Here is a 26,934-nt window from a genome sequence, read left to right on the forward strand (position 1 = left end):
TTATTTGCTATTTATTTGCTCTTAGTCCACCGAATATGAATTTTTTTGCTGCAAGAATGGAATTGATATCCCTGTTAGGTACAGAGATACATAAGTGGCTACTCTAGCTTAATATTACGCCAGCATAGCCATTGTTTCTCGAAAACGGCTGGAGCAAAAAAATTAATTCTTTGGCAAATAATTAGCAAATAAGTATCGTGTTAATTTGGCATTGGCCTTTTGAAATGGCTACGCCAACTTAATATACGTTTCATTTCACGTCGTTCGCGTTAAACTGTTCAACCGCGTGTTTCTTCGTGAATCAGTACCATGCTCCCAAGTTGTTACCGTCGAATCGGTCGACAATGGTCGTCAAAAAGAAACATAAGAGCGACGAAAGCAAACGGCAAGTGGAATACGTTGGGGTAACGTTGAAACGTTACACGATCGAGTAACTACTTAACTTTCCCGTATTCGAGATTCTGTGATATCTTACTACTATCAATTACTATGTATTGAATGAAGCGAGCGACCTAATCACCTTGTCCTGACCCCCTTCGACCTATTAGGTTGTCCCGAAAGTTTCTTTCGCGAGTTACGCTCAATTATTTGATGTGGTCGTGTTTATATAAATAGACAATCTAATTTCATAGGTATTCATGTTGTAACAGTAATGGAGCAAAATGAATCGTGCACAATTCAGTAATGTAACATAAAACATAAACTATTGTGCACGTATTACTTATTAATCAAGCGAAAGAAACTTTTGGGACAACCTAATATGTATGCTCAAGCGTCAACACCTTTGTTAATTAACTTTGGTTAAATGGGCCTAAGTAAATACCAAACAACAAACTTTATATTTAAATTTATAGAAGACATTTTTTTACGCATTCTGTAACTATACGTTTTTATTCTTGTGTTGGTGTACAATTCAAACTGCTTTATATGTATAAAACTTAAATAAAAGTAAATATCTACATACATAGAGCCAGTGATGGGCAAAACCCTAGGCTTCTCTTTTGAAAATTTTCCAAAGAAGAAAACGAGACAAACTTCAGATTTATTCGAAGTCTAGGGTTTTTGCCCATCTCTGCATAGAGCTATTTTATTGTGTTTTCTACTTAATAAAAAATATATACGTATCATAGTAATTTATGTATTTACAAGCTTTTACTTGTGGTGTGCCGCGAAATTATCGATAAAACATTGGTATTTTCTGAAAGATAAAAGGTTGCGGAGCACTGATATACAGGATGTCCCGTATATTCTATGTTGCTAGGGAACAGCGTAGCTTTGTATTACTAAACAAATGTTTAGAATCGATTCAGTAATTTCAGAAATCAACCCCTATATATTAGGTTGTCCCAAAAGTTTCTTTCGTAATTTGTACTCAATTATTTTGTGCGGTAGTGTTTATATAAATAGATAATCTAATTTCTTAGATGTTGATTACTTATTAATAAAACGAAAGAAACTTTTGGGACAACCTAATACAAACAAATTTTTCCTTTTTATAATATCGGTATAGATCGTAAGTTGAATAGATTGAAAACGATGGTGAATCCAGGTAATGAAGGGTATCGCGATCGATTGCTTTATCTCTTATCAAAGAAAATATACACAAAGTTATAAACCGACGTTTAAGTATCTTTAGAAAAACGTTCTCGCAGATTAGCGATGATTCCGTTTGGATATCCCCTCTCGATAGAAAATCGTCCCATCGACACCTAGACTCCCTACCTCCGGGTCTCGTTGGGGCGCAATTGATATTTCCGTGGAAAGTTCTGGTTAGGCTACCGATTTAGAGCGTCCAGCACCGGCACGGCTGACGAACCACCGTTAAATTGATTGATTTCGTTAGGATGGGCCAGTTCGTGCTGGGGAGCGTTCGCATGTTTGCGCGATGCACCGAGTCGAAGGCCTGATTACTAACGGATTAGGATCTCGCTGCTCTAATCAAATTCAATGGAAAAATAGACCTGGGGTCTACCCTTTCCACGGGTTCCCGACGAAGGGATATTGCGCGCCGGATGGTAATGACCCTCCCTATTACTCGAACATTGTTCCAAGCGTTGGCAGTGCGTAGTTGGCGATAGACTGAAGGGGACGCGAGTGTTTCGTTCTTTCGAAAACGTCGAAAAGTCGTCTAAAAAGCTCGACGAGGTGAGAAACGCTACTCTGTTATAACTAGGTTAATCCGTTCATAGTAGTAGTAGTAGTAGTATTTGCGTTCGAAAAGTGAAAAATCACCGACTTCTCTTCGCATGTAAATTTGGAAAATTGCGGGGGCTTAGGGTCGCCCGACTCGACCGACTGCCAGGTCTCGGTGGAATTGCGCAATAGGGTCTCGGAATTGTTGAAAAGCTCGACTGGTTCATCCAACTTTCTTGCACGTAACGATAAATCGATTCCCTCGCGTGTTGGAATAATCAGATCACCGGATTTATTGGACAGCGCGTAAAGGCCTGGCGTGTCCAAAGACGAATGCGCCGCTGAACTGGTGATACACGAGGTGCTTAATGGCGGTGGATGCTACCTCGTGCTTCGAGTTCCGGCTTTTAACCCTTTGCACTCGATGACAGTTTCGTTAGAGAGACAACGATTTGGACGACTAAACCGTCCACCGTGATAAATCTTCTACCATGATTGGTAAGTCGTGGAAATATAAAATATCTCACTAGTTCTTCAAAGTGTACCAGGTTACATCTTGGGAATCTATTCATGAACTAATGTCGTTACAAGATTCAAAGAAATCCGAGATAAACAAAGATCGTCGCTGTGCAGTCGCCTCTCGAGTGCAAAGGGTTAATATTGTTGCGACGACGGCACGAAGATGCCGCGCAATACGAAGTTGCATCGTCGCGACAGTGTGAAGATGTTGCGACGATGTGAAGATGCTCCTATGAACGAGCGGAAACGAGTTTTCGCTCTTTAAGTTTTGATAAACGTAAACAAATCCATTTGAGGTAGCAACAATGTAATCAAAAAATTAACTCACACATTTTTCTCTAAACATAGCGATGTAAAAGTCAAATTCATTTACTACAAAAATCATTTACAACGCGCAATTTTGTTATTTAATATAGTAAAGCGTTCATTACTGCAAGAAATCAGGGTTGAAATTACTAGCAATAATCGAGCCTGCTGCAATAATAGATAGGTAACCAATCCAATATATGGCAGCCCTACGCAACATACCTGTACCAAAAATCTTCCTTAAATAATAAGGATTTAATTTTCCGGTAACTCTAAAGCGGTTCGGACTAGCGATTGAACAGTAAGCGGTTGCTTAGTGTCGGGAGATATTTAAAATGAAGAGTCCGGTGCGAGACTGGAGACTTAAGTTACTATTACAAATAAATATATTCTGAGTTATCGTTATTAAAAGTTATAGTGTTTCGAGTTAGTATTATTAAAGAAAATAGTGTTCGGAAATGCCTTCCCCGCGTTGGGCGGCACCCTGGCGCAACAGTATCAACGAATGCGAACGGAGTAAATTTATCCGCGACATTGGCAGTGTGGTCTCCCCGATGCTTGTCTATTTTTGGACGAATCCGTGGCGCATCTTTCGCGAACGGAAATAACCTGCCTCGCTCGAGAACGTGCCATTTTTGAGAATTATTTTAAAAGTCTGCGAGTCGATGGACTGGCTTCGTTATCCTCGGTTAGGTTTGGCTTTGAGTGCCTCAAGGGCTGGTTGAAGAAACGTCTCTCGAGGAGTCTCCGACTTGCTTTGCATCCTCCAGCTCGGTCCAAGGTTCGCCCTCGATACCGTCGCGGCGCCATTTTTGAGAATTTTTAACAAAAAATTACGCAATTCGGTGGACTGGCTTCGCTACGCTTGGTAAGGTTTGGCTTTGACGTTGGTTTATTCTTAATTAAACGTAACAAAAATAAATCTAGAGTTGAGGGACACTGCGTCTCTCATAAGGTAAAGTTTCATTTCTGCTGCCTTTGTAGTTGAGCCTCTGGCAGTATTTGTGTTCAAGAGGGCAGTGTGAAAAACATGTGACAGACCCAAATCATCCGGTTTTCTATGCGCTTTGGAAAAAGACTTCACTCTTAGTTTGAATCTTGAGACGAAAAGACGTTCTTCCGCGTCCAAGAAATAAAGGATAAAATATAAAGATTTACAGACTAAGAATTTCCATTCTTAACCAATCCCATGATCCAATATTTGAGTGCCTCAAGGGCTGGTTGAGGAAACGTCTCTCGAGGAGTGTCCGACTTGCTTTGCATCCCCTAGCTCGGTCCAATATTCGCCCTCGATAGCGTCGCGGCGCCATTTTTACGGTCCGCGAGCACTCGATTCCGCGGTTCGATGCACCAAGAAAGTCGTTCCGGTTGGTCAAATGGCGTTGATAAGAATGCACTCGATAACGGAATGATCGTCGACGAGTGGAAACGTCCAGTTCGGTTTCGAGTGGCAGATGATCGCGACTCCCGCTCGCCAGAGTCGACGGCTTCGGACCTGTTTTTACAAGAATCATTTCGTCCCGGCGTGGTCAGCACATTATTCGATCGCACGTACGTGCCCGAAGCACGAAATATCCTAGCCGTCTGTCGCGGCGAACGAGTTCAGGCGTGCATCGTCGTAAAATACCGACGACGACGGGAAGCTGCTCAGGTGGCGGATGGGGGACAGCCGAAAGCATCGAATACCTGCCTCGATACCTGGCCGATTTGCTGCATGACGCAAGCCGTAAGTGTTTACACTCGCCGCAGGCCTGACAGAATTCGGTTTCTCTTTCTCGGGCCGGACGTCTAACTTGAGTTGATCTTGAACTCGAAATCTCGTGGAACCGACGTTCAAGGGAGCTTCGTTATCGAAAGGATCCATCTGCTTTGTTTACAGGAATCGAAATCGTCGGTTTATTTGTAAGATCAGAATGTATAAACCAGGATCCGTTATAGGGCGTGCGAATAATGACTCGGTGTGTAAATAGGAATTTACTGTATTTTCGATAGGTCTCGGCTCCACGAAAGTCGATACAAGTCTGAACCATGGCAGAAAATCCCAGTCGTGAAGTCGAAAGTCCTCTGGCCGAACCTCCGTTGAGAGGGTTAAAGACTAAACACATGCCTGCTTCAGCCATTTAGCTATCTCTAATTTTCTAACACATTCTTCGTCGGTCTGTCAGGGTTTGGAACACCAATAATTCGGAATACTAACTCGCTCAAGGCCTCCTAGCCAGCGAAGCCTTCTCACCGAGAAGTTCTCGGAGTCTCGCTTGGCGCACCTCCTGCCACCTTTTTCTAGCGAATCGCGCTTATTATCGTACCGCAGTCTCTTTTTTTCCCTCGAACAATTAGCACGAATCGCTCAACAGCGTAATTAAACGATACTTGATCGAGCGAGACGCATTGTTTTTATACCTTTCAGCCCCGTTCCCCTCTTCGGGGTTTATCGTTCGGAAAAAAATTGACGGTTTTGCAATTCTAATTGCTCAATTGTTTTACAGTTGTACGTTGATAACGCGCGTGGCCGTGACGATGACAATCCCATCGGCGACCAGCGATGGGAATAACGAACAATTTTTCCTTGTTCACGAACGCGAGTTTCTCGACGCCTTGCACGATCGACGGACTGCCAATGAGATCGATTCGAAGGCGTATCCCGTGCAATTTCTCGCATAAATCACAATTAACGATTCCGAGCCACGGTAGGGGGTTCAATGGCAACTAATACACTCGCGTATCGCCTAATGACTTTATTACGCAGAACACGTTGCGTTACTAATTCCAAGGCGACCGAGAACATTTTGTTATATCACCCAGAGTTGCTCGAGTGCCCTGAAAAAGTTCAATGGTTAACGCCATTCGATGGTGCACCGAAGAACGACGACTGGGATTTGAAGCAATTATCACAGCTGAATTGGAACGTTGAAGGCCTAAATTGTCAAATTTCCGATACAGTTTCCGATACAATTGATGATATTGTAATTAAAAGAACGAGAGTTCCGGTTTCCTTTTCTTCGTTTGTATGGGAAGGAAACGGTAAGGGAGAGCCGTGCGGAAAGGCGACTAAGGAAAGAATCACGGACTCGATAATGGCACGTGACTTTTTTTAAAGCCAGCCGTTTAATGTTCGACTTTGCTTCGAGGCGAACACACATTCGATTACCGTGGATTTAATGCGGGAGAAGGTGTACTTCGTTCCCATTGGTTTGCCGCTTACGGATCTGGTACCGCCTCTGACGCTCGATTGAGGATCGTTTACGTTCGTTTACCGTGTACCGTGTACCGTGTACCGCGTATCGCGATCTCTCAACGGGTGGGTGGCTGTGTCACGATAAAACTGTATCAGCGATCGAACGACACGACTCGCGGATTTTTTATAAAACATTTCAGGGAACAATTTCGTTTGGTCTCTTTCGACTTCGTTTCGTTGATATTACAGAGCGAGCCGAGCAGGGATTGTCTAAGCAAAATAAGAAGAAACCTTGCTTCTGAACTGATCTATATTAAATGAGAAAAATCTGACTCGATCCATGCGGAATAAGAAGACAGAGCAACCATAACCGACTGATATAAAACAAGAAGAAAGCACGTACAATCGATCTCATAAGTACAGTACTGTCTCGCAATAAGCAACACCGTCGGGACCGGCGAGTTGCTTATTTCGAGGGAGGTGTGCTATTCGGGTCCCCGTAGATAAAACAGGGGGTTCGGTATAGTGGCAAACTATAAACTGATAGCTCGAGCACAGGTGTTATTCTTTGGAGGAAGATAGAAGATAACGTGGTTTCTCATTTTAGTAAAATCTACTAGTAAAATCGAATTTTTTTTGGACCTTTCACTCGATGAGCGACTTCAAACAGAAAGATGGGGATAGCGAGTTGCTTATTTCGAGGCGAGGAATAGTTGCTTATTTCGAGACAATACTGTATTCGTACCCTATATGTCTATTAAAGAAATTTGTCTCAATTAAATTACAGGTTAAATGTTTCCAAATAAATGCTTCGTTATAAATGCAAACACAAGTAGACTTGACACATGTACATGTTTATTTATAACGAGTATTTGCAAACATCACAAACGTATCATTCAATTTAGACAAAGGTCTATTAAAGAAATTTGTGTCAATTAAATTATAGGTTAAATGTTTCCAAATAAATGCTTCGTTATAAATACGAACACATTTCGATTTGCGATCATATATTCGATAGGTTATCAAGAAAGATTAATCTGTGCCAAGTTTCGAGTCCCTATATCGACTGATGGCCCATCAGTAGTGGGGGAGTAAACAGGAAAAAATAAAGATCACGTTTTCGATTAATTTCTCTCGTCCTATTGCACGAAAAGTTTTGAAAAAAATCAGCTATATATTTCAGTTCGCGAGTTACATGTTCCTGAATTTTTTCAGATTTTTTTATTCAAAATTCAAACTGTGACAGGAAGTGTATGTTACCGTTATTATTATCCTCAATTTTCTTCATATTTTTGGATGTGGCGCGCCGTAGTTGAAAAAATCAAAAACCGATTTTTTTTAGCTATTTCGGTGTGTTAGAGTAACTCGTATACAGTATGTTTGTATACTTTTTATGAAATACACAATTTTTAATGTTTTGATATTAATCGAAACAGTACATGCATTAAGAATGTCTTCAACAGACACAGAGGGTACGAATACTCATACAGCCGGCTGTGTAAACTCACGAAAAGCATACTCATTCTTACGTCGATTGATTTTCAGTAACGTATCCAGTTCACGTTACACGGTGTCCTAAATAACAGTACACTCGATACGCGTATCCTTCTGTGCCTTTCCAAGCGATTCAGTCCCGCGGTCGAGCGAGGAGGTCTCGCGAATGGTTCACGGCTGCGGAATCATCGACGATGAATAATTATTACTATCTGGAAACGTGACGGCTCGCCAAAGCACGGCGGAGTTTGTGAGAACGTCGATGCCAGTAGTAACTTCAAAATAAATCACAGCCGATGAATCAATCTCGCTCCTCCTCGCAAAGGCTCCGCTGCTGTGCTCCCTTTCAACGCCGATGTCGCTCGTCGGGGATCGAACAGCTCGGATACTTATCTGCGAGCAACGTATGCTAATATGGAAAGCACATGGGAAGTCGTTCGTTGACGCAGACAGTCCGCGTCGATCGGAACGAGAGAAGCGATAAAATTTCCCTCTTGCACGCCGTTTCCTCGTTGACGACGAGACACCGTTGCTCGAGGTTGCCACCCGTTGTTATCGCGTTTCATCTCGAAACCGGTCGCGTGGTTTGCTACAAATTAGTCGACGATAGGCGCGAAAAATGACCGGACACAATGTAACGGCACGCGATGAAAAAACCAGATAAAGAAACGCGAAAGGTCAGCGTCGCACGGTGGCAGCAATTGTAATATCGTTGTATCGTTAGATGAGCAGTCCTAGCTGTCTGAAATAGGATGCGCGGATAGGGAAACGTCGAACGAGCGGTTATCTTCAATTTTTCTCCGCGTTACGATTATTATCGGTGTGATAAATTGCCGAGGAAAAGGACTTTGAATCTAATTATGCAATCATTAGCGTTGGAGGTATTATTATCTTTTATGTTTCTAACACGCGGTATAGTAAATCGAAGGACTTGGCGAGCGAGGACTCGTACCGCCTAGAATTAGTGGTTTCTCGATAGAAACGATTACTATCTAGCCAATGGACGGTTTAAAAAATCGCATCGGATGCTGCGTATGCACTCGCCTTCATATTCTAGGATATACAAGCATAGAGAGTTTTTTAAGACACCGAGCAGCCCGAACGTTTAACCCTTTGCGGTCGTACTAAATTTAGGCATGTCTATTGTTCTGGTCGGAATTAATTTCCGAGGAACGAGCAGTGATACATAATATGCAAGCTTGTGAAGGATAAACAAGATTAATTAATTCTTTTGTGGACTTTAGATACATGTTTACATAATAATGTGTTTTAATGTAACGTTCTTTTGGAACTTTCTTCTTGCCATTTTGGAGTATCGTTTTTGAAATGTTTTAAGAAACCAGAATGCCTAATTACACTTAATTTGTAAGATATTATTTGGAATTCTATCAAGTATTCTATCAAGTTTCGACTATTTGGTATTTATTACAATCTGTTACAGAAAAAGTAACGATACTCAATATATTTGTCTTTGAAAAATTTAACATGTACATATTTCACCCACTGGTTCATATGTTCATATATTCTTGTATAACTTCATATAATTATTAACGATCTTTTCATTAATCTTTCCATTAATCTATTATTACACTTTTCAGTTTGCGAAATACAATATAAGATTAGTATGATTCTTTGTTGTGGTGGCTGAGAGCAGACATATGACCGGAACGGTAAAAATGACATATCGCAAAAAATCTTGTGAATGGGACCACCGTGGAGACATGCACTACACGATGCAACAGGTTTCATTCCGATTGGTCAAGCCATCTCGGCGTAATCGGTGAACATACCTTAAAGAAAAAAAAAAAAAAATATACATATCGAATCGAGTAACCTCCTCCTTTTCGAAGTCGGTTAAAAAAGTTTTGGTGGTTGAGAGAAGACATACGACAGCAAAGGGTTAACACGTCGAATGCCAGACTGATTCGCATGGAAAGGTCTGCAGGACTAAAATTTTCTCTCGAGACAATTAGAAATTATAAAACCTGATCCGTCGCGCTTCCATCGCGGAAGTCGTTCAACGTTCGAACGCCCGCTACCAAATCCGGTTCGAATTCTAAGAACGAATGATCGAACGATCGTTATATTTCATTCCGGTGTGTCCGTCAGCGGCTGTGTCGTTTATCGTGCCTCGCGATCAAAGGCTGTTTAGAAACGCGGTGATTGTATCCGCCGTTGTACCTGCGACCGTTCGCAAAGGACTCGACCATAGAAACGCGGGATGTCCCTGTGAGACTGTCTGGAAAAAAGAATGAACGAAAAAATGGGTCAAGAGCTTGACTTCTACCGCGGATGCCAAAGCGACGACGAAGTAGAATGTTTATTTATTTCGTTTCGAGTATCTTTCGATAAAGGATACGGGTTTCAACGACGGCCAGGAGTTCCAAACGTCGTGCCTCCTTAGATATCGCCGCGATTCTACTCGTCCGACCTTCGCCGGTTTAGATTAACGACGGTTTCGTGACCGATACTAGTTTCCTGTTTTGTATCGTACAGTGACATTGCGCAATCCACGGGTAAACAACCTGCGTGTTGCTCCTTGAGTTCAAGAATTTCGTTCGCGCCTTCTTTCTTAACACCGCCGTGTCGAACCGCCGATAATGGCTCGCCCGATACTCTTGTCGACATTAACTTATGGAAACCTTAACGAGAAGACAATAAATACGAAGGCGAACAGACCTGCTGGAATTTCCAGACCAGCCATTTGTATTTGTAACGAAGCTTGTCGAGCAACGCTTGGTTTCCTTAACGGAGGTGTCCTCGAGACCACGAATTTCGTAGGTTGTGATATTTTGATTTTTATCGAAGTTACGATGTACAAGAATGTCGATTAACCCTTTAAGGGGGCACATCGAGAGGACAACAACAAGTTTATCACCGATTACACAGGATAAACTTACAAGAGCGTAAAATTTGTAAAAGTGTACGATTCCTTGAAGCTTTCTATTCGAATATCACGAAAAATCAAATAAAAACGTGGCACGTGTATTAAAATATACAAGTCGGTATCGTAAATATTCATACCCTCTGTCTATTAACAAAATTTGTTTAAATTAAATGCTAGGTTTGATGTTTCCAAGTGTATGTTTGTATAACACGTTCACACGGGCGCTGCGATTTGTGTTTCTCGGCATGGGGCGGCGTGGTGGTACACGTGATCCGATAGACACGCGAGCGTATGTCACGCCGCCCGGTGAGAAATATTTAGAAAATATTGCAGGCGTGATGAGATATTAATGAAAGAAGTTTCCAGTTAGGTTAGAATGGACCATCTCTCCTGTAAAAGATAAGCGGTAGCGCCACGTTATACAGTGTGGCTGTATAATTTTTCATGAACTTGGCGTCGAGACGCTACCTTGTCTCCAGATAAGTATGAGCCACCGATGCTAAGAAAAAAGTATCTGAAGCATGTGGCTTATTCAAATGTAAGAAAACATATAGTATTATAAATGTAAAGAGATGTATATGCTACGGTGAACATGATAAATGCGGTAATTACGATAAACATATATATTATCACGGTATCGTAGATCGGATAGACGCATTTTTTTGTTAATTTATCGCGGCGTCGCTCAAGAGGCTCGTCACGAGAAGTTTCCGGGTAATCGTTCGAGCTCAGTGCACACAATCTACAAATAATTCATCGACGTGTTGACCGACGCTTCTGTCTACACCGAAAATCAATTAGGCTTTTACAAAGAATCATTAAACGCTCCCTGGAACACTCATCAACAATTACATCTACTGAATCGTAGTCCGAGATGAAAACTATCGCATCCCTCCAGTCTCCTCGGCCCCCTCCCGTTCCTCAGAAATATATGCAAAGCAACGCGCGAAGCTTTTTAGAGTTATTAGCAGTAGCGTTAGACAAATCCATGACGGAATGGCTTTTTATAGCGTTCCAGGCTAAAAGACCCCCCTCGACGCTCGTTAATTGTCGCCAGAGCGCGTTTGATGCTCGCATTAATTATACCGCGTGACGCGAACCGAGACGATTCCGATGTCGTACTTCATTACCTTCGGGGAACAACGTGTTCGAGGATACGCGGGTTAATTGGTATCGTTCGTTCTTGCACCGTCCTCACATGCGACAGGGTCTCATAACGTTAACCGATCGAGGAGGATAGCAATTTTCCCCCCTCGTTTCCCCGGATTTCTATTAAACGGCGATCGCGTGCGGGAAACGAAGCCGAACGTGTTCCCTGCCCCGTGCACGTTACTTCGTGTCGTTTCATTTGCATCGAGCGATATCGAATGATAAAGCGGGAACAAGCCACGGTACAAATCTGTCCTGAACATTAGATTTTCCCTCGGCACGGTTCTGTCCAGAGTGAGTTACGACGGGATGCTCGCCACCGAGCGACGTCGGTGAGAACAGCTAGTTTAGAGATAGCAAAGGAAACCACGAGTCGAAACGTTGAAAAGTTGAAACTTGGGAAAATCGTTAACCCTTTGCGCTCGAGAGGTGGCTCGTAGTCGCATCTCAACGTGAACTCTTTGGCATTCTATTTTGACGAAGGACTTCCTAGGATGTTCACCTCTGAAATGAAGGAACAGCCTTTGTCGCGTTGCGAGTATTGCGAGAATGCGTGGACGATAAGGACGCGAGGTGCGAAGAAAGAGTGTTTAGAATAGTTTAGATCGGGCGACACTTGAATGAGTGTTTGAACGAAGCGAACGGATACGGCGGAGAGAGAGCATGGTGTGAAATGTATGTGTGAAAGATTGTAAGAGGGATGCATTTTGAAAGAAGTTAGTTAGGCAGTCATAAACGAACAGGCACAGTGTGCGCATCGATCGAAAATTCACTGAAACGACGTACGAGGTTCAGCCATCCAAATTAACTGCGGTGGAAAACGCATACACAACAGCCTTTGCAAAAATAGATGTAGAATGTGAATGAAAAATATGCACAAATGAGAAAGAAATGTGTGGTAGAACTTGGATCGTTGCGTGGGTTGACTAGTGGAGGGGACGATGGTAGCTAAACTACTACAATTGAGTGGATGACCACAATTCAAACAAATCATAATAAACAACGTACTCTGATCGTTGTAACTATGCCCTATGTTATTGACTCGATGAACAGTTTCGTTTCGCATAATTTATTAACAAAATTATCGAAGAAGTCGAAAAGGAGTCAGAAAGGAGTCTTGGAAGTTGAAGGAACGTGTATGAGCGACCAACTGTGCGCGCGCGTGCACGAAGCGTTATGTAAAGTATCTTTTCCGGTTCTAAAAGATGCAAAACGTTTCTTCTTAAAAATATTCGTTCTTCAGGGGTGGGAGGGACGGGGGGGGGGGCAATGAGCGATCGCCTTGAACGAGGATACCGGATAAAAATGTTTAAACGGGGAGAGCGATCGCGTAGGTACCGTGACCGCGATGGTCTCGATCGGCTGGTAGCCTAAACTATATTTGCCTGTCCCTGTAAGAATGGCTTTTGCCGGTACTGAGCGTATATAAGACAGACGACGTCCTATCACAAAGCGCAGTGTTAGATTACCACGTCGTCGTCAACAACTGGCATCGTGTTATTGGCATAGGCTCCGGGTGTTTTCGCATTCAGTGACCTGCCGAGACTGGCAACATTTTGTTCTATCGATAAGCATATCGAATCGTCGAACAGTGATCCATCAAATAATCGTACAGATCTGTTCTCATTTTGGGAAATCTTTGCTCGGTACTCGTGGTCCTCGTCGAGATCAGAACCCTGCCCGTCTCCGTTAGTCGAGAGAGAATTCGATCGTCGTTCCCGAGAATTTTGCGAATCGAACGTTCGTCACGAATTTATTCGTCATGGAAGCGATGCTGGCCTCCAATATGGGAAGCTCCGATCGTGTCGATGGGAGCAAGGTGCAGACCAACTTTGCGAAAGTTATCCAGAAAAATAAGAAGTACACGGTAAGCACGCCAATGTTTATATTAGGTCGTCCCATAAACTCGTCCTGAAGACTGTGTCAATATTTAATAATAAAAAAAAAAAAAAAAAAAAAAAGTACAGAAATGTGACGGTATAATAACTACAGTCAGTGTGAGAAGTATTCGTACAACAACCAATTTGAAATAAATACTAATAAGAATATCCTCGTGGCCAAGAAGTGGGTTCGAGTGAACAAAGGATCGAAAATAATGAATTTCTGAAGAAGTTATAAGATTTTGTTTCTAAATCAAACATAAATTGTACGGAGTATATTTCACTGGAAGACTGAACGACATGTCCACTTTTCGCTGAAAATTTGTTATCTGAGGTCATGAATAGTCGATAGCGCTACACAACATTGCAAATTAAATTGTTCGGCGTAGAACGTCGCGTAAACATTCTCCTATTCAAACGCATAACGTCAGAGCTAATCTACTTTTGTTTACTTGTTTCGGGCTCAAACTTGTTTGAATAATTTCGAAACAGAGGTCACACAAGGGACTCGGAACGACCCCGGATGTCGAACTCTGTAGAAGTCATCCTAAGGTTAACTGCCAGCAGTCCAACAGCGGTCGTAGATTCTACTAGCGGTCATAGAAAAGACGATCTTACGATGTCCTTAATTTCCTCGTTGCATCCAACTAAGTACGCGTAGAAAACAATTTATGATTGTTACAGTCGCGATTGTATGGTCGATAAAGCAAAGGAACGAGCACGTCGCTAACGTTGCGGCTGTCTCTAGCACGGGGCAAGGTGAGACGTCGCTACAGGAAGTTAATAATTGTAAATTGGCATCTAGCAAAATTCTATTATTCGCTGGACGCATCTGCGATGTGATGCAATCGAAAACACAACCGCGAGAATCGTCTTCTCGTCGATATTTAACGACCAACAATTTTCATCCGTATCTGCACATCAGAAACTATCGAGCCATAACATTTTCACGCGTTCACGTCGGCGATGCTATTTGTGTTTATCGCGATGGGACGGCGCGATTGTACACGCCATCTGATAGACACGCAAGCGTGAGCCACCGGTGGTACACGCCGACGTGAACGTGTTCAGTAGAAATGGAAAAAAAAAATTAATATTAACAGCCCTCCTCAAGCTTCCACGCTTCTAAAAGTAAAAGTAATAAATGGGAACTCGGTGGTAAAAGTAAAATATTTTACATAAAAATGTAGATGTACATAAAAATTCTACTTGAAAATTAATCTTAATTTCTCAGTTTCCATGACAAAATGGAGAAACTAGTCCCGTGATGCTCGTAAGAAGTCGCATTTTCTTCCTTTCGATTCACGTCTTCCTTTCCCTCTCTACAAAGAGTTGTTAAATCTGTCAAAAGTTTTCCTCTCCGAGAAAATGGAAGATACTCGACGCAAGCCGCGGTACCAGGCCACCGCTAATTGTAGCGCGTGAAAGCGCTAATTCAATTCTCGCGGTTGCGAAAACAACGAATTGTTGTTATTGTCAATGTTGCATCGGGTTACATTTTCCATGCGCACAAGTTGCGTTGCACGATATACTGTTACCGAGAATTCGTACGATCAGATACGACTGGGTTGCCTGAACCGCAACGGTACGTTGCGTTGGTGAAATCGCCAGATCCTATTGGCGAGCGTTCTTTCGAACATATCAATGAACAATCCCCGTGGGAATCGAGCAAAAAAAGTACATACAGTATGCGTGGCTTATCATATTCAAACATAAATAAGTCAACGGTCGTATGGATAAAGCACAGAGTGGCGCATTATTATGACCAGGAGCGTTGCTAGACTTTTTGCCGGCAGGGTGCGAGTTCATTTTGTGATCTTCTCGCGAAAAATTACGAAGGATCCTGTCTAAGAGGCGCCGTGGTTATCCTTTCCATTTCTTGGAACTGCTGGCCTCGTGGAACGGGCCTTGAGCTGTGGGGGAGATGCAAGAGACGCTTGAATGCAACCCAGCGTCTCTTAAACAGGATTCCGATGATACTCTAAAATGAAACAGAAACAAATTCTAACTTTCATTTACGCAGCAGAAAATAATTGAAATGATGTACTCTGTTCTGTTTAAAAGAAACAATTTCGCAAGGATAGCCATGGTCTTTTTCAGCTGGCAGATTCGTCGGACAGGGAAAGCGTTGGCATGGACTATCACATCCAAACGATCACCAAGGATGACAAGCTCAGGATACTCAAGTTCCTCAGGAGGTTCTTCTTCAGGGACGAACCTCTCAATCACTCGATCCAGCTGATACCCGAGGGCGAGGACAGCACCTGCTTAGAACTTGAGGAGTACTGCAGCATGTCCGCCGTCGAGAACAATCTCAGCCTCATGGCGGTCTCGACCAGCGGCGCCATTGTTGGTGTCATGTTAAACGGTGAGGATCCAACGCTAACGGTCAACTTTGTCAGTCAAAGTGCGTTGTTTTCGTCGTTCATTGAGTTATTTCCGAGGAAACCGTCGTGCCACGGATCTGTTTACATAGTCTCTGGGTGCATCTGGATTAATCTCACGATCTCGTGACCAAGAATGTGTTATTCGCGTCGGAAAACGATGACACACCGATCTGAAACGCTCGACGAGCACGAAACGATGACGAATCGCTTGTCGCGACGAATTTTCGTTACCATTTGAATATCAGTTTCAATTCACGGAAACCGAAGCAGCGGTCTGCTAAATCCGGTCATGTTCGAATCCATTAGGCTCGTTGTCGGGCGAACTGTTTGAGTTTTCTTTGAAGTGCGACAAGGAATGTTTTGTTAACAAATCGTGGCAGTTACGCAGCGATTGGATGAAATTGAGGTCGTTTGCATCACAGGGAAAAGTGGAAAATTTGTCTTGATTGTATTTGAATAAGAATATTTCAAAACGTACGAAAAATGAAAGTAACTTTGTTCATCGTTGTCTTCTTTTGGGAAGGGGGATAATCAAATTACTAAATTCATTATGACACTTTTGAACACCACTGTAGTCGCACGCGATGCTCTTGGAGGCCGGTGCTGTTTGATTCTAAATAGATCAGAGGCGGTGATAACGAGTAATCGCGATGGGAAGGCCTTGTAAATCGGTTAACAGTTTTTTTCCCCCCATCGAAACACACGCAAACAGCTGTCGTCACAGCAGGTCGCAAAAATCTGATGGAAAAATAGGTGCGAAAGCGGTGGGGGTGGGCACACCTACTACGAAACGGTACCGTTCAATCGTTACATAAATTACTTATGCGAGTATCGAGCAAGAGTGAGGCTCATTAATCGCTACCGGTTGTCGCAACTCCGGTAATTACATTAATCTCTCGACAGATCCAGTTAGTCGTGTGTTATGGAGATTAAAAAGTCAACTTGATGTACATAAAAATACGCGACGATAAAAATCCATTGCATCGGGTGTTCTTTGCGAACGAACAATTATTTGCGGAAATTTTTATTCGATTAAATTCGACAGCCTATATGTATACTTCGTTGGGGCATAAGGGACAACTAAACGAAATTCCATCTACATTGGGGGAAAATAGGAGGAATTATAAAAATATCACAAACACACAGATTTTTAATTTGATATCATTAATAATTACACGCTGGACAGTATCGCGTCAGGTGCAAAACGTCCGCGAACTATCATTTCGAATGCAAAACGGATGTTAAGGAGTTGCGTTCGACGTCAGCTCCCGAGACTAATGACTAATTTCCTTACAATGATGTGCTCAGGTTAGAGTAATTGAACGGGTAATTGCCATTAATAGCACACCTTGGTTGTCCGTTTTAATTATTCGAACGACTCTCCTTAACCTTTCACTTGGAATTTTGCGAGGAAAAAAATAATAAAAATATCATCGAATGAAAAAAAGAAAAATAAAAGTAAAATTATATCGACGATGGAGATCGAGAAATTTGGCAGAAAATGGCGCGAGTCATTGGTTTACTAGTAGAGATGATATTGGTCTGAATTCGTTATTCGTGTCCAGCATGTACATATAGAGAAACTTTATGCTTCATGGTAATCAGAGACCTTTAGAATAGAATATAGATACTCATTGCCATTCACTGTAATTTATGTAAATCGGTACATGCTATAAGAACTCATGACTTCTAACAATGTTTCTTATTAGTCGCTTGTAGCGCACCACTCACGATATGCTGAACTAACGCGTAATCGTATTAAGATCGTATAGTCTCCTAGGTTATAGGTCAAAGATGATAATCTTGTCGCTGTTACAAAAATTAGACGATGATATACCGACATACGTTAAATATTTCAAACTGCAGATAACATTAAGATTAAATAATATGGTACCCTCTCCCTAATTATGCTTAATCGTTCTGCAGGAAAAGCGGAACCACCGAGCAAAGAAGAACCAGAGTACATAACCAATTGCGAAAATCCAAAGTTCAAAAAGATTCTCAGGCTACTACGTTACGTGGACCAGAACGTAAACCGCGACGGACGATACAGAGGGATGAACGTCCTGGAAATCAGAATTATCTCCGTAGATTCAAGCTGGAGGGGCAAAGGGATTGGCAAGGCTCTCATAGAAAAAGCGATGTAAGGGAGACTATCGAATAAAATCAACGCGTAGCAATTTATTGGTGATGCTTGTTCGATCGAGCATCGAAATGTTTAAATGTAATAGAAAAACAGCCCATCTTTGTAAAGCGGTTCCCTACATATCACGCCACCTACTTACGAACAATCACAATGGCTATAACCTATAAATTTGCTTTGTAATATCGCTAGAATATTCCAAAAATGTTCACGATACAATATTATACCGAAAAAGAACGTTGTAGGAATGTTAACTTACAAAGATGTTCACTTTTCAGCGAAATTGGGCGGGAAAAAGACTTTCATTTTATACGTGCCGACTGTTCATCCTTCTTCTCTGGAAAACTTTGCGCGGGATTGGGCTTTGAACCAACATACGAACTCCCCTACTCGGATTACGTCGACGAAGACGGAAAACCTGTATTTTCACCGGCACTTCCGCACACATCGGTTGTTTCGTACGTTAAGAAATTGTGAACGACAACGAGAACATCAACTATTTCACCGAAACCGAAATCGAGTACCTGTTTAGCAATCGAAGACAACTTCGACAAACGCACTCCAACGTTTCGTACAACTGTTCTTTATCCGTTCACTTTCGTTTAATCTTTTCTCGACGGCTATTTTAACGTGTTGCTCACTTTCCTACACTTTTTCTTAAACGTTTAATTTATTTATTACTTTTATACGAATCAACATGCCGTCGCGATAATCACTTGGTCGTATTGTGTATGAATCGAATTTTTAAAATGGATGCTGCGTTACCAACATTATAAATCAGTGGTGCGACCAGCGATTCTGGGGCTTCGCGTGTTCGTAATTTTAGCGGGACTTTTTTTTTTAGAGGAAAACTAACCTTACCCTTTAAATGTTATATTCTCATTATTTAGTTACGCCACTTGTGCAAATGAAATATTATCCAGTTACAATTCTTTGCATTGTTGGACATTTTTAAAATACAGATTTTTTATTACTACTGTATCGTAGGGAATTTGATTGAATTCAAATAATTCGTAATATTTTCATGATTTACATAGTTTAAAATTTTAGATATAGTAATTTATGTTTTTGTAAATTAGCATAGATATATATCATAATTCCTGATAATGTTTAAACATTACAAAGTTTATGTAACACGAGGCAATCTACTTTTTCCTAATAAACTTTATTACAAACTCATCCTATCCTACTCAAAATAAATCGAATTCCAATTAAATCTTACTTCGAATTTTGTGTACACTATATCTGAAATAAATGATTAATTCTTGGTGACTATAATGTAAAATATACTTTATTTTATTCAAAAAAATGTATGTTTTGTATTATACAACAAAGAAAATATTTACACATTACAAAAAATATATATCCATTATGTATAACAATCAAAATAAATTATGAAATATACAATCTATATAATACATCTTTAGAAGTCAATGCATGTTATGCAAAAAATTTACACAAAATAACTACTGATTTACTAATTTAGTCTATTCTGGTTATTCGAGACATTGGTTGATCAAGCTTGCTGTTTATTTGGAACAAATCTTAAAAAACGAAACTAAAATTGTTCAGATCTCTATGTGTCTCAATTAACTGGAATAGACTATATATTACATGACGTTATTCATCATTGACATCGAAGTTATAGTGTTTCTGTAACTCGTATAAATAATCCATTTGTTCTAACAATGTATTCTTTGTAGCATTTTCTTTCATTTGTTGATATTCAATCTCATATAATTTGCTCCTTCTTCTCATATCCTCTCTTGCAGATACTGCAATTAGTATCTGTGAAGTGACTGCAAGAAGCACGTTAATTACAAAAAAGATTATTATATTTCTTATAGTTTTTCTAGACATGGGTATACTATTAGCTCTTCTTGTTTCCCGAGGGGTGTCTCCACTGTAAATAAATTTTATGCATGGTCAGAGAAATTTTACCTTAATAATAAGTGTCTCGAAACAAATATACATATGTATAACATACGGTTTAAATTCAACACCCATATTATGATAATAATTGTATCTATTAGAAGAATTTTGGTTGTGAGATGTATTGTTGTATCTTAAATTCATATCATACTGCATTCTATCTTCCGTTTTACTCAAAGTTGAATAAGCTTCGTTAATCTTCACAAAATCATTGTGACTTCCTTTATTCCCAACATCAGGATGCATCTAAGTAGAAAATAATGTAAGTAAAAAATTTCATTGGGTAAACATTTAAAGGCCTCATCATTTGTATTATCTGAAAAAATAATAAACATATGTTGCTGGAGATCTCTGGTGATATCTTTCTAAATAAATAGTATTTTGAAATGCTAAAGCTACTGATTGGAAAGACTCACTTCTTTTGATAATTTAATGTAAGCAGCTCTTATTTGTTTTTGTGTTGCGTTCTCAGAGATGCGTAAAATTTCGTAATGATTGCGTTGTGATCTTTAAAATACATAATGGATTTAAACAAAATAAAAGTAAAGTAAAATATGTTATGTAAACTTTTTATGATTCTAACCTTTGCGACACTTTATAATTTCCATAATTACGAACTATTATAGACATTTCGGATTTGTACATGCGAAAAATGTGTGCCATTTTTTTCGAAATCGTTCATGTAATCGTAAATTCACCCATATCAAACTCATTAAACGCAATTAACAAAATATAGTGATAACTCTAACCCAGCAGTTAGTCAAACGATCGAATTTCAAGATTGTACATTTTATAAACGTATCAAATTTATGTGTGAATCATCATTGTAAATTTTTTATAAATTTCAGTATGATTATAGTCGTAAATATGAAACTTAATAAGCAAATTTATTTGTTAATTAGTCAAATTACAATTTATATTCGATTCATTTCAAATCCTACTCCTGTATTTATTATCCGACGCTTACTTCACTTTATTCTTTTTTTCTTCTGTTTTATTAAACATCATTATATATTTATAATTCAATCATTAGTACTTTGACTGAGTAACCTTCGGTTAGTAATTCTGTAATTATTTATTATTATGGTAAGTAAAAAACGATCGATTTCGTGAATTAAATATTTATTTAAAACCAAGTTCAGATTTTATAATATAGTAACAATTCTCATTTGCATTGGTGTATAGTATAAAATATATTACAATATGTATACAGGAAACATCCTTAAATGTATAAGATAGGCCTCAAGCCCAGCTCGATGTCTATGCATTTTATGCTTGTCATATGTAATTTATGCATTACTTCTTATGCGCATTGTATAAGCTCTAGTATCGTCAAAAAATTGTCATGTACATCGATTTCATATTGCATATCTTATGTACAAATTGTACGTTATGACAATATATTGTAACAGATCCTTATCAGGAGATGTGAGATTAACTAGTGATGTGAAGTTCCTAATTTTAATTTACAAAAATTGACGGTATGACGAGATTTCTTATTTTGGAAACATTAGCTTGCTATTGTACATAATGCTTTAATAATGAAATACATTGGCACACATAACCTTTGTCTTTATATTGCGTATTAATTAAAGTAATTAATTTGTATCATATTTTTTTAAATGCATAAGATAAAACAAGAGTAAAACTCGCAGCTTAATAGTTCGACATAGTCACGTTATAATAAAATTTCTCATTAAAACAACGATTACAATTTTTTAACTTCGATCAAAATATATAAAAAATATTAAACTATATCATTATAAATCTTTAATTTTGAAATTTATAAATGTTCATTTATAGTCCAATTTGTAAGAAGATCGTAAACATATTAAAAGTTTTTTTTTATAATTTTAGTTTGCGAACGTATCTATGTATGGTCTTCTTAAAATTCAACGTACGTATATTCGCTCAAGAAGCAGCATAACTTGGTTCTTTCTCTCACAACTCGTGATAGTTTCAGTTTGTGGAAATTAAACCAGTCGTTTGCTAGTAATAAAATATATACATATTCATGATTTCTTTCACTGCTTTTAACAATTTAAATACGAAGGCAAGTTATATTATTTTGCAAGCAATCTGAATATTTTCAAGATCACTACATATTTAAAGTGTATCTACTCGTTTTTGTTTTCATGTAATGGAACGTTTGGATATTTCGGAAAGTCTACAGCATCCACGGGGTTTTTTACTTTAAAACTAGGAAACAAACCCGTCATACTGGTTCTAGTATTATATCCTTTAGAGTAACCATCCCAATGATTTCCAAATACTTCGATCGAATCTCCTACCTTTAGTTCTATTTCACCACTTTTCCTTGGTTTGTGATCTAAAATAGCCTGATGAGGATGCGGATTTTGACCTCCGTAATAATAAATATCGTCCAGTGATGCAAATCTATTATAAGCATCTGGATAATACGTTTGCATTAATTCGTATGCTACACGGCACACTTGGGAACTAAATGTGCATACCAGGTAATCACATTCAGATAAGAGATGTATGTCTATAATTATTCCTTGCAAGGAAGAGTCTGAGTATCTTTTTGCTACCGATGCAGTTTCAGCTATTTCTGGGTCCCCTATTATTTCGTAATTTGGATAACGATCCCTTGCTGTTGTAATTACTTTTGGATCGTCACTGGCCAAAAAAACTCTTTTCACTTCTGGTATAGTTTCAAGTTCATTAAAATAATGCTCAACTTTCACCATATATTCATCTATATCGTGATAAGCGGCTTCGGTTCCAACTTTATCCGTTCTTCGTACATGTATTCCGACGATAGGTTTCTTAAAACCGAGTCTTTCTTTTGCATAGTCTAATGTTTTTCTCACGTGTTCTTGAGGTCGCATTAGATATTTCAGAACTTGACCCACCCACCACACTAACGGATGGCCATGAAGTTTCTCTAATCTGGGAACTAAATCAGCGGGCACGCTTGGCGGTTGATACCTTGGCTTTGGATAAACGTTATCCACAATTGGCAAAGAAATTACTTGCTTAGAAGAATCGCCAGGCCAATTGGCATGTGATACTCCAGTCGTAGATAAACACGTTTCACTGAGCGGTTTAAAAACAGACTCCCAGCCATCTTTATGATATCTCCAACCCTTAGATTTGATTATTAATGTCCGTTCCGTGCCATAAGCAACCAAGAAGCAGTATGTAATATGATGGATCTAAAATACATGAAAATTTTATTTCTAATTTTTGCATACAAATTTGTTACTTTACACAAAATAAACGTATATTTACCTGACACCCAAATCCACAACCTTTGTTTAGACTGCATACTAACTTTCTTGCTTTGTTGCAATCACTAGGATTTTGTAGATACCTTCAGAAAAATGCGAATATTAGCGTATAGCTTTAATAAATTAGTAGTAACATAAGATTTGTTACCTGAATCTTCTTTGCACAAGGTCAGACAAATCTTTTGCCTCTTTCTTACGCCATTCATTATAGCCGTCTACTTTTGTCAATCTATCAATGTCTATTGTAAGAGATTTTTTATAATCCCAAACATTTTCCAATGTATCTTGTATTTTTTTCTCTCTTTGTTCATGGCTTAGTTTAACAAAAGTTTTCTTAAGCTTATTTAGCTCTGCGCTAACATAATACCTATCTCAAAAATTAAAGTACTGTATATAATATTCCTATTGTTTAAAATATGTAGACAATATACGTTCCAAATATTATACTTACCAGGTTTCTTGTATATTATTTCTTATCCTTCGTCGTAGTTCTTCATACTCTGCAGAAGGGACACCATGTTTGGTATTATCTTGACGATCCAACAAGTCGTCGTAAAGTGAAACCTTGTCAAGTTTTTCGTGTATGGAACCTAAATGATCTCCTTGAACGGATTTTGACTTTTCTCTGGAAATTATGTTATCCTGTACAACGAAAAGATCACCAGGCTCTTTGTTTTAAACTTCAGATAAATCTGTCTGCTTTTATAATATTTCTTCTAGACTTACCCAAGGACTATATTTTTTAACGCCTCGTTTTGTCTTTTAAGAATTTCAAAATCATTAACCATTTGTGCTAAACGTTGAGCATTTTCTTTGTTCGTAGGACTCTCGCTATTAGATGATAAATTATTAGCCTTAAAGATATGGGATACCGATATAATTAGTACCAAAAGCCATGTAGCTAATACCGCTATTCCTACTTTTCCGAACCAACCAGGTCTTCCTGACCAAAATGTTGCCATTTTATAATGTGGTAGTAGGATCGTTGTATTTAGCGTGTAGCATTACGAAATCTACAATTATAAAGTATAAATTTTACAAATACCAATAAACAGTTAGAAACACAGGAAACAATCATTAATAATCCTAAGATAAAAAGCGGAAGTGGCCGGCTCCTATTAAGCGTATTAAAAAGAAAAAGCGAAAACAGTTAAAGTAATAGGGGGAAATAAATAAATTGTTGTTAATAACTTCCGTTCGACGCACACGATCGTACGATGCTCGAAATAACATTCACGGGTAATTTCTAAATAATCTCTACAGACAATTACACCGCCCTATTTATCATCGTAATAAATAAAGCGAACAACAACAAAGAAAGAGATAAATAGCTTCAGTTGTCAAAAAGTTAGTCGATACAAATACTTCGATATACGGATAATTGAATATCGGCTGTTTGAACGAAACGTGATCCTTACCAAATATGTCAACATCTATATACGAATCTTTTGAACGTACGATAAAAAGACATCTGTTATCACCTATAGCGGGCCATCGAGATAAGACCTCTACATTAAATTGACAAGTTAGTCTTTTTCATATGCAGCTACAGTCAGCTACAGTCAGCTACAGTCATTAAACACTGCCTCGTGTGACAGGTGCTGGCAGTGTGAATCACAATTATACGAATCTGTGAACGCATTATGAGGAGTTCACATCGAACAGTCGCGAAATATTTCAACCAATAGCTACACTTGCTTTGCGATGATAAACCAGAGTCGGCTTGAGGGCATGGGACGCCCTACGTATCAGTTTTAGAGCAATCTGAATATTAGGTAGTACAAAATTAAAACTTTTACAATTGTATTATTTATTTATATGGAAAGACAGTGTACATTTCTGATCGATTTTAACAATGAGAAACACAAAGCTTCAACCTGTAATCAACCATTTGTTGATTCTATTAAAAAACATGACACTTTGGACCAAGTACTCGGTTAGCTTATTACTAGAGCCAGCCCTGTGTTGGAGCACGATTGTTACAAACAAAGTTGTTCGCTCGCTCTAAGAAATTCGAAAAGAAATTAGCTGTAGGATATTGTCATTTTCATGAAACGTTCTATTCCTGGTATTACGTGTGTATATACATCTATGTAAAATATTTAGCAAAGTAAACGATTTCATTAATATTTGCAGAGACGACGATAACCCGCGGCTAACTAATTTCAGAACGTGACTTTTATATTAGATGGCGGTAAAAATGGCACGTTTGATTTTAACATGTAACACCGCTATCTATTCGTTTCGTGTGCAATTCTGTCTTATAACCTAGAATCTTGACACATCGTGGACAGCGTTGTGCGAATTGTGAACGGACGATTAACGCCGGGCAAAGTCTACGAATTTTTGTTAAAACATAACAGTGGTATCGACGGATCGCTTATCGAGGTGAACGTAGACATTAAAACGAGAAATCACGTACAGGACGAGCATGAATTGACAGAAATAACGTATTGGCTCTGCATTGTGTCGCGGTATTTCTAAACGCGGGTTGGTTCTTTCTTTACCCGCCTCCTCTCCCCATCCCCTAGACCCCTTCTGAAAATCGCGCAGCATCCTTGCGCGCGAAACACGCGTATGCCGGGTGGACGCACATTGTGTGCCTGTACTTCGTTGTAGATACCTGTGAATAGTGTATTTTAAGCATTAGTTTTACGAGATGAGTGCGTGAAAAACCGAGTCGTTCGTGGTAATCGCGAGGAGTACGAATAACACCGAATCGAACGGTCACGATATCGTACGACTGGTCGCGCAGCAGTCACCGCGGTGAGGTAAAACTCGTACCCGTGTGTCGAAAGACGTAACCACCATTAATTGTACCCCGTCGTGTTTCGGGACATTCCCAACGATTGGCGTTCTCGAACGACACGGCGCATACGAATTTCGCGTATCTCTCGATATTCCTTTCCCCCCTTTGCTTGTCCTACCCCTAATTTCCTTTCCGTCGGTGAACAAGCACTCGTCGTTTTTTGTATGTTTCATTCCTTTTTTTTTTTCCACGTCCATCGACATCCCCCCAGTTTCGTTCGTTCGTCGGCAGAGCAGCAGTTGTGCCGATTGGTAAAATTCGAGAGGCTCCGACTCGAAGCGAGTCGCGTTCGTTGGACGATTCTCTTTGTGTTCGCAGTTACGTTTTTCGTGTCGTCCGGCAGTGTTGTCAAAAATCCGGCAGCACCGCTCGCGGCCAGCTGCCATTGCTGTACACTGTCTGGCGTTCTTGGTCGCGGCATCGTAATAAATATCGTTATTCACGGTGGTGATCCGTCTACCTCGTTGCCGTCGTGTTCGTCGTCAGCATCGTCGTCGTGGAAACAACGGAAGATGCCGCACTGATTGAGAGTCGCACGTTTCGGAGCATGTTCGTGGTACAGACGTAGCTGGGGCGATTCTACCTTTGGCTCCGGACGCCGGTTCTGAGCGAGCTAACCTTCGCGTCGGGGGTTCCTCTTATCTGTCGGATCGTCGATCATCGGTGCCCGTGGCAGCGGTACAGATTGACAGAACGATGAAGTGGCTCGGTGCGAGTAGCGCTGGTGCTGCGGGTGAACCGGCACCTTCTGTGCAGTTACACCATCCTTCTGCGAACGGACATATACCCGCGGTACGCATCTATTTCGTTACTTTTCATTTCTCTGCTTAAATCGATACGAGTTCGACCGGGAACTCGTTACGTTC

The 26,934-nt window shown here is 39.9% G+C and overlaps 5 protein-coding genes across 12 annotated transcripts in view; 2 read left to right on the top strand and 3 right to left on the bottom strand.

Annotated features, from left to right (window-relative positions):
• Positions 1 to 18,444, bottom strand: part of LOC128877327 (fasciculation and elongation protein zeta-2) — a 45,792-nt gene extending 27,348 nt beyond the window's left edge. The window contains exon 1 of the mRNA XM_054124536.1: positions 18,333 to 18,444. The gene's annotated coding sequence lies outside the window, so the exon portion shown is untranslated. The remainder of the gene's footprint in view (positions 1 to 18,332) is intronic.
• LOC128877329 (arylalkylamine N-acetyltransferase 1-like) lies at positions 1,990 to 19,252 on the top strand. 4 transcript variants are annotated; one of them, XM_054124546.1, is made up of 4 exons: positions 1,990 to 2,145; positions 15,644 to 15,911; positions 17,857 to 18,073; positions 18,352 to 19,252. In XM_054124546.1, exons 2-4 carry the CDS (start codon positions 15,677 to 15,679, stop codon positions 18,548 to 18,550), a joined length of 651 nt encoding a protein of 216 aa, XP_053980521.1. In that variant the 5' UTR covers positions 1,990 to 2,145; positions 15,644 to 15,676; the 3' UTR covers positions 18,551 to 19,252. The 4 variants fall into 4 exon arrangements, with proteins under 4 accessions (XP_053980521.1, XP_053980522.1, XP_053980519.1 ...); XM_054124547.1 differs by lacking the exon at positions 1,990 to 2,145 and adding an exon at positions 3,634 to 3,826; XM_054124544.1 differs by lacking the exon at positions 1,990 to 2,145 and adding an exon at positions 4,352 to 4,684.
• Positions 19,253 to 19,353: 101 nt separating this feature from the next.
• Positions 19,354 to 20,960, bottom strand: LOC128877331 (dnaJ-like protein MG002 homolog). The gene is made up of 4 exons (XM_054124550.1): positions 20,589 to 20,960; positions 20,422 to 20,512; positions 20,061 to 20,251; positions 19,354 to 19,976 (listed from the first exon to the last, which is right to left on the bottom strand). Exons 1-4 carry the CDS (start codon positions 20,666 to 20,668, stop codon positions 19,694 to 19,696), a joined length of 645 nt encoding a protein of 214 aa, XP_053980525.1. The 5' UTR covers positions 20,669 to 20,960; the 3' UTR covers positions 19,354 to 19,693.
• A 150-nt stretch (positions 20,961 to 21,110) lies between these two features.
• LOC128876085 (alpha-(1,6)-fucosyltransferase) lies at positions 21,111 to 24,855 on the bottom strand. Of its 2 annotated transcripts, none has more exons than XM_054122161.1 (6): positions 24,678 to 24,855; positions 23,986 to 24,272; positions 23,711 to 23,884; positions 23,408 to 23,626; positions 23,261 to 23,342; positions 21,111 to 23,184 (listed from the first exon to the last, which is right to left on the bottom strand). In XM_054122161.1, exons 2-6 carry the CDS (start codon positions 24,219 to 24,221, stop codon positions 22,123 to 22,125), a joined length of 1,773 nt encoding a protein of 590 aa, XP_053978136.1. In that variant the 5' UTR covers positions 24,222 to 24,272; positions 24,678 to 24,855; the 3' UTR covers positions 21,111 to 22,122. The 2 variants fall into 2 exon arrangements, with proteins under 2 accessions (XP_053978136.1, XP_053978137.1); XM_054122162.1 differs by lacking the exon at positions 24,678 to 24,855 and adding an exon at positions 24,466 to 24,653.
• A 230-nt stretch (positions 24,856 to 25,085) lies between these two features.
• LOC128876170 (pumilio homolog 2-like) overlaps positions 25,086 to 26,934 on the top strand; it is a 143,954-nt gene continuing 142,105 nt past the window's right edge. For 2 of the 4 annotated variants that reach the window (XM_054122306.1, XM_054122310.1), the window contains exon 1: positions 25,086 to 26,860. In XM_054122306.1, coding sequence (XP_053978281.1) covers positions 26,765 to 26,860 — 96 coding nt within the window. In that variant the 5' untranslated portion in view covers positions 25,086 to 26,764. The remainder of the gene's footprint in view (positions 26,861 to 26,934) is intronic. The other 2 variants (XM_054122307.1, XM_054122308.1) reach the window with 2 other exon arrangements.

Source organism: Hylaeus volcanicus, chromosome 5 (assembly GCF_026283585.1).
Source record: "Hylaeus volcanicus isolate JK05 chromosome 5, UHH_iyHylVolc1.0_haploid, whole genome shotgun sequence".
Lineage (NCBI taxonomy): Eukaryota > Metazoa > Arthropoda > Insecta > Hymenoptera > Colletidae > Hylaeus > Hylaeus volcanicus.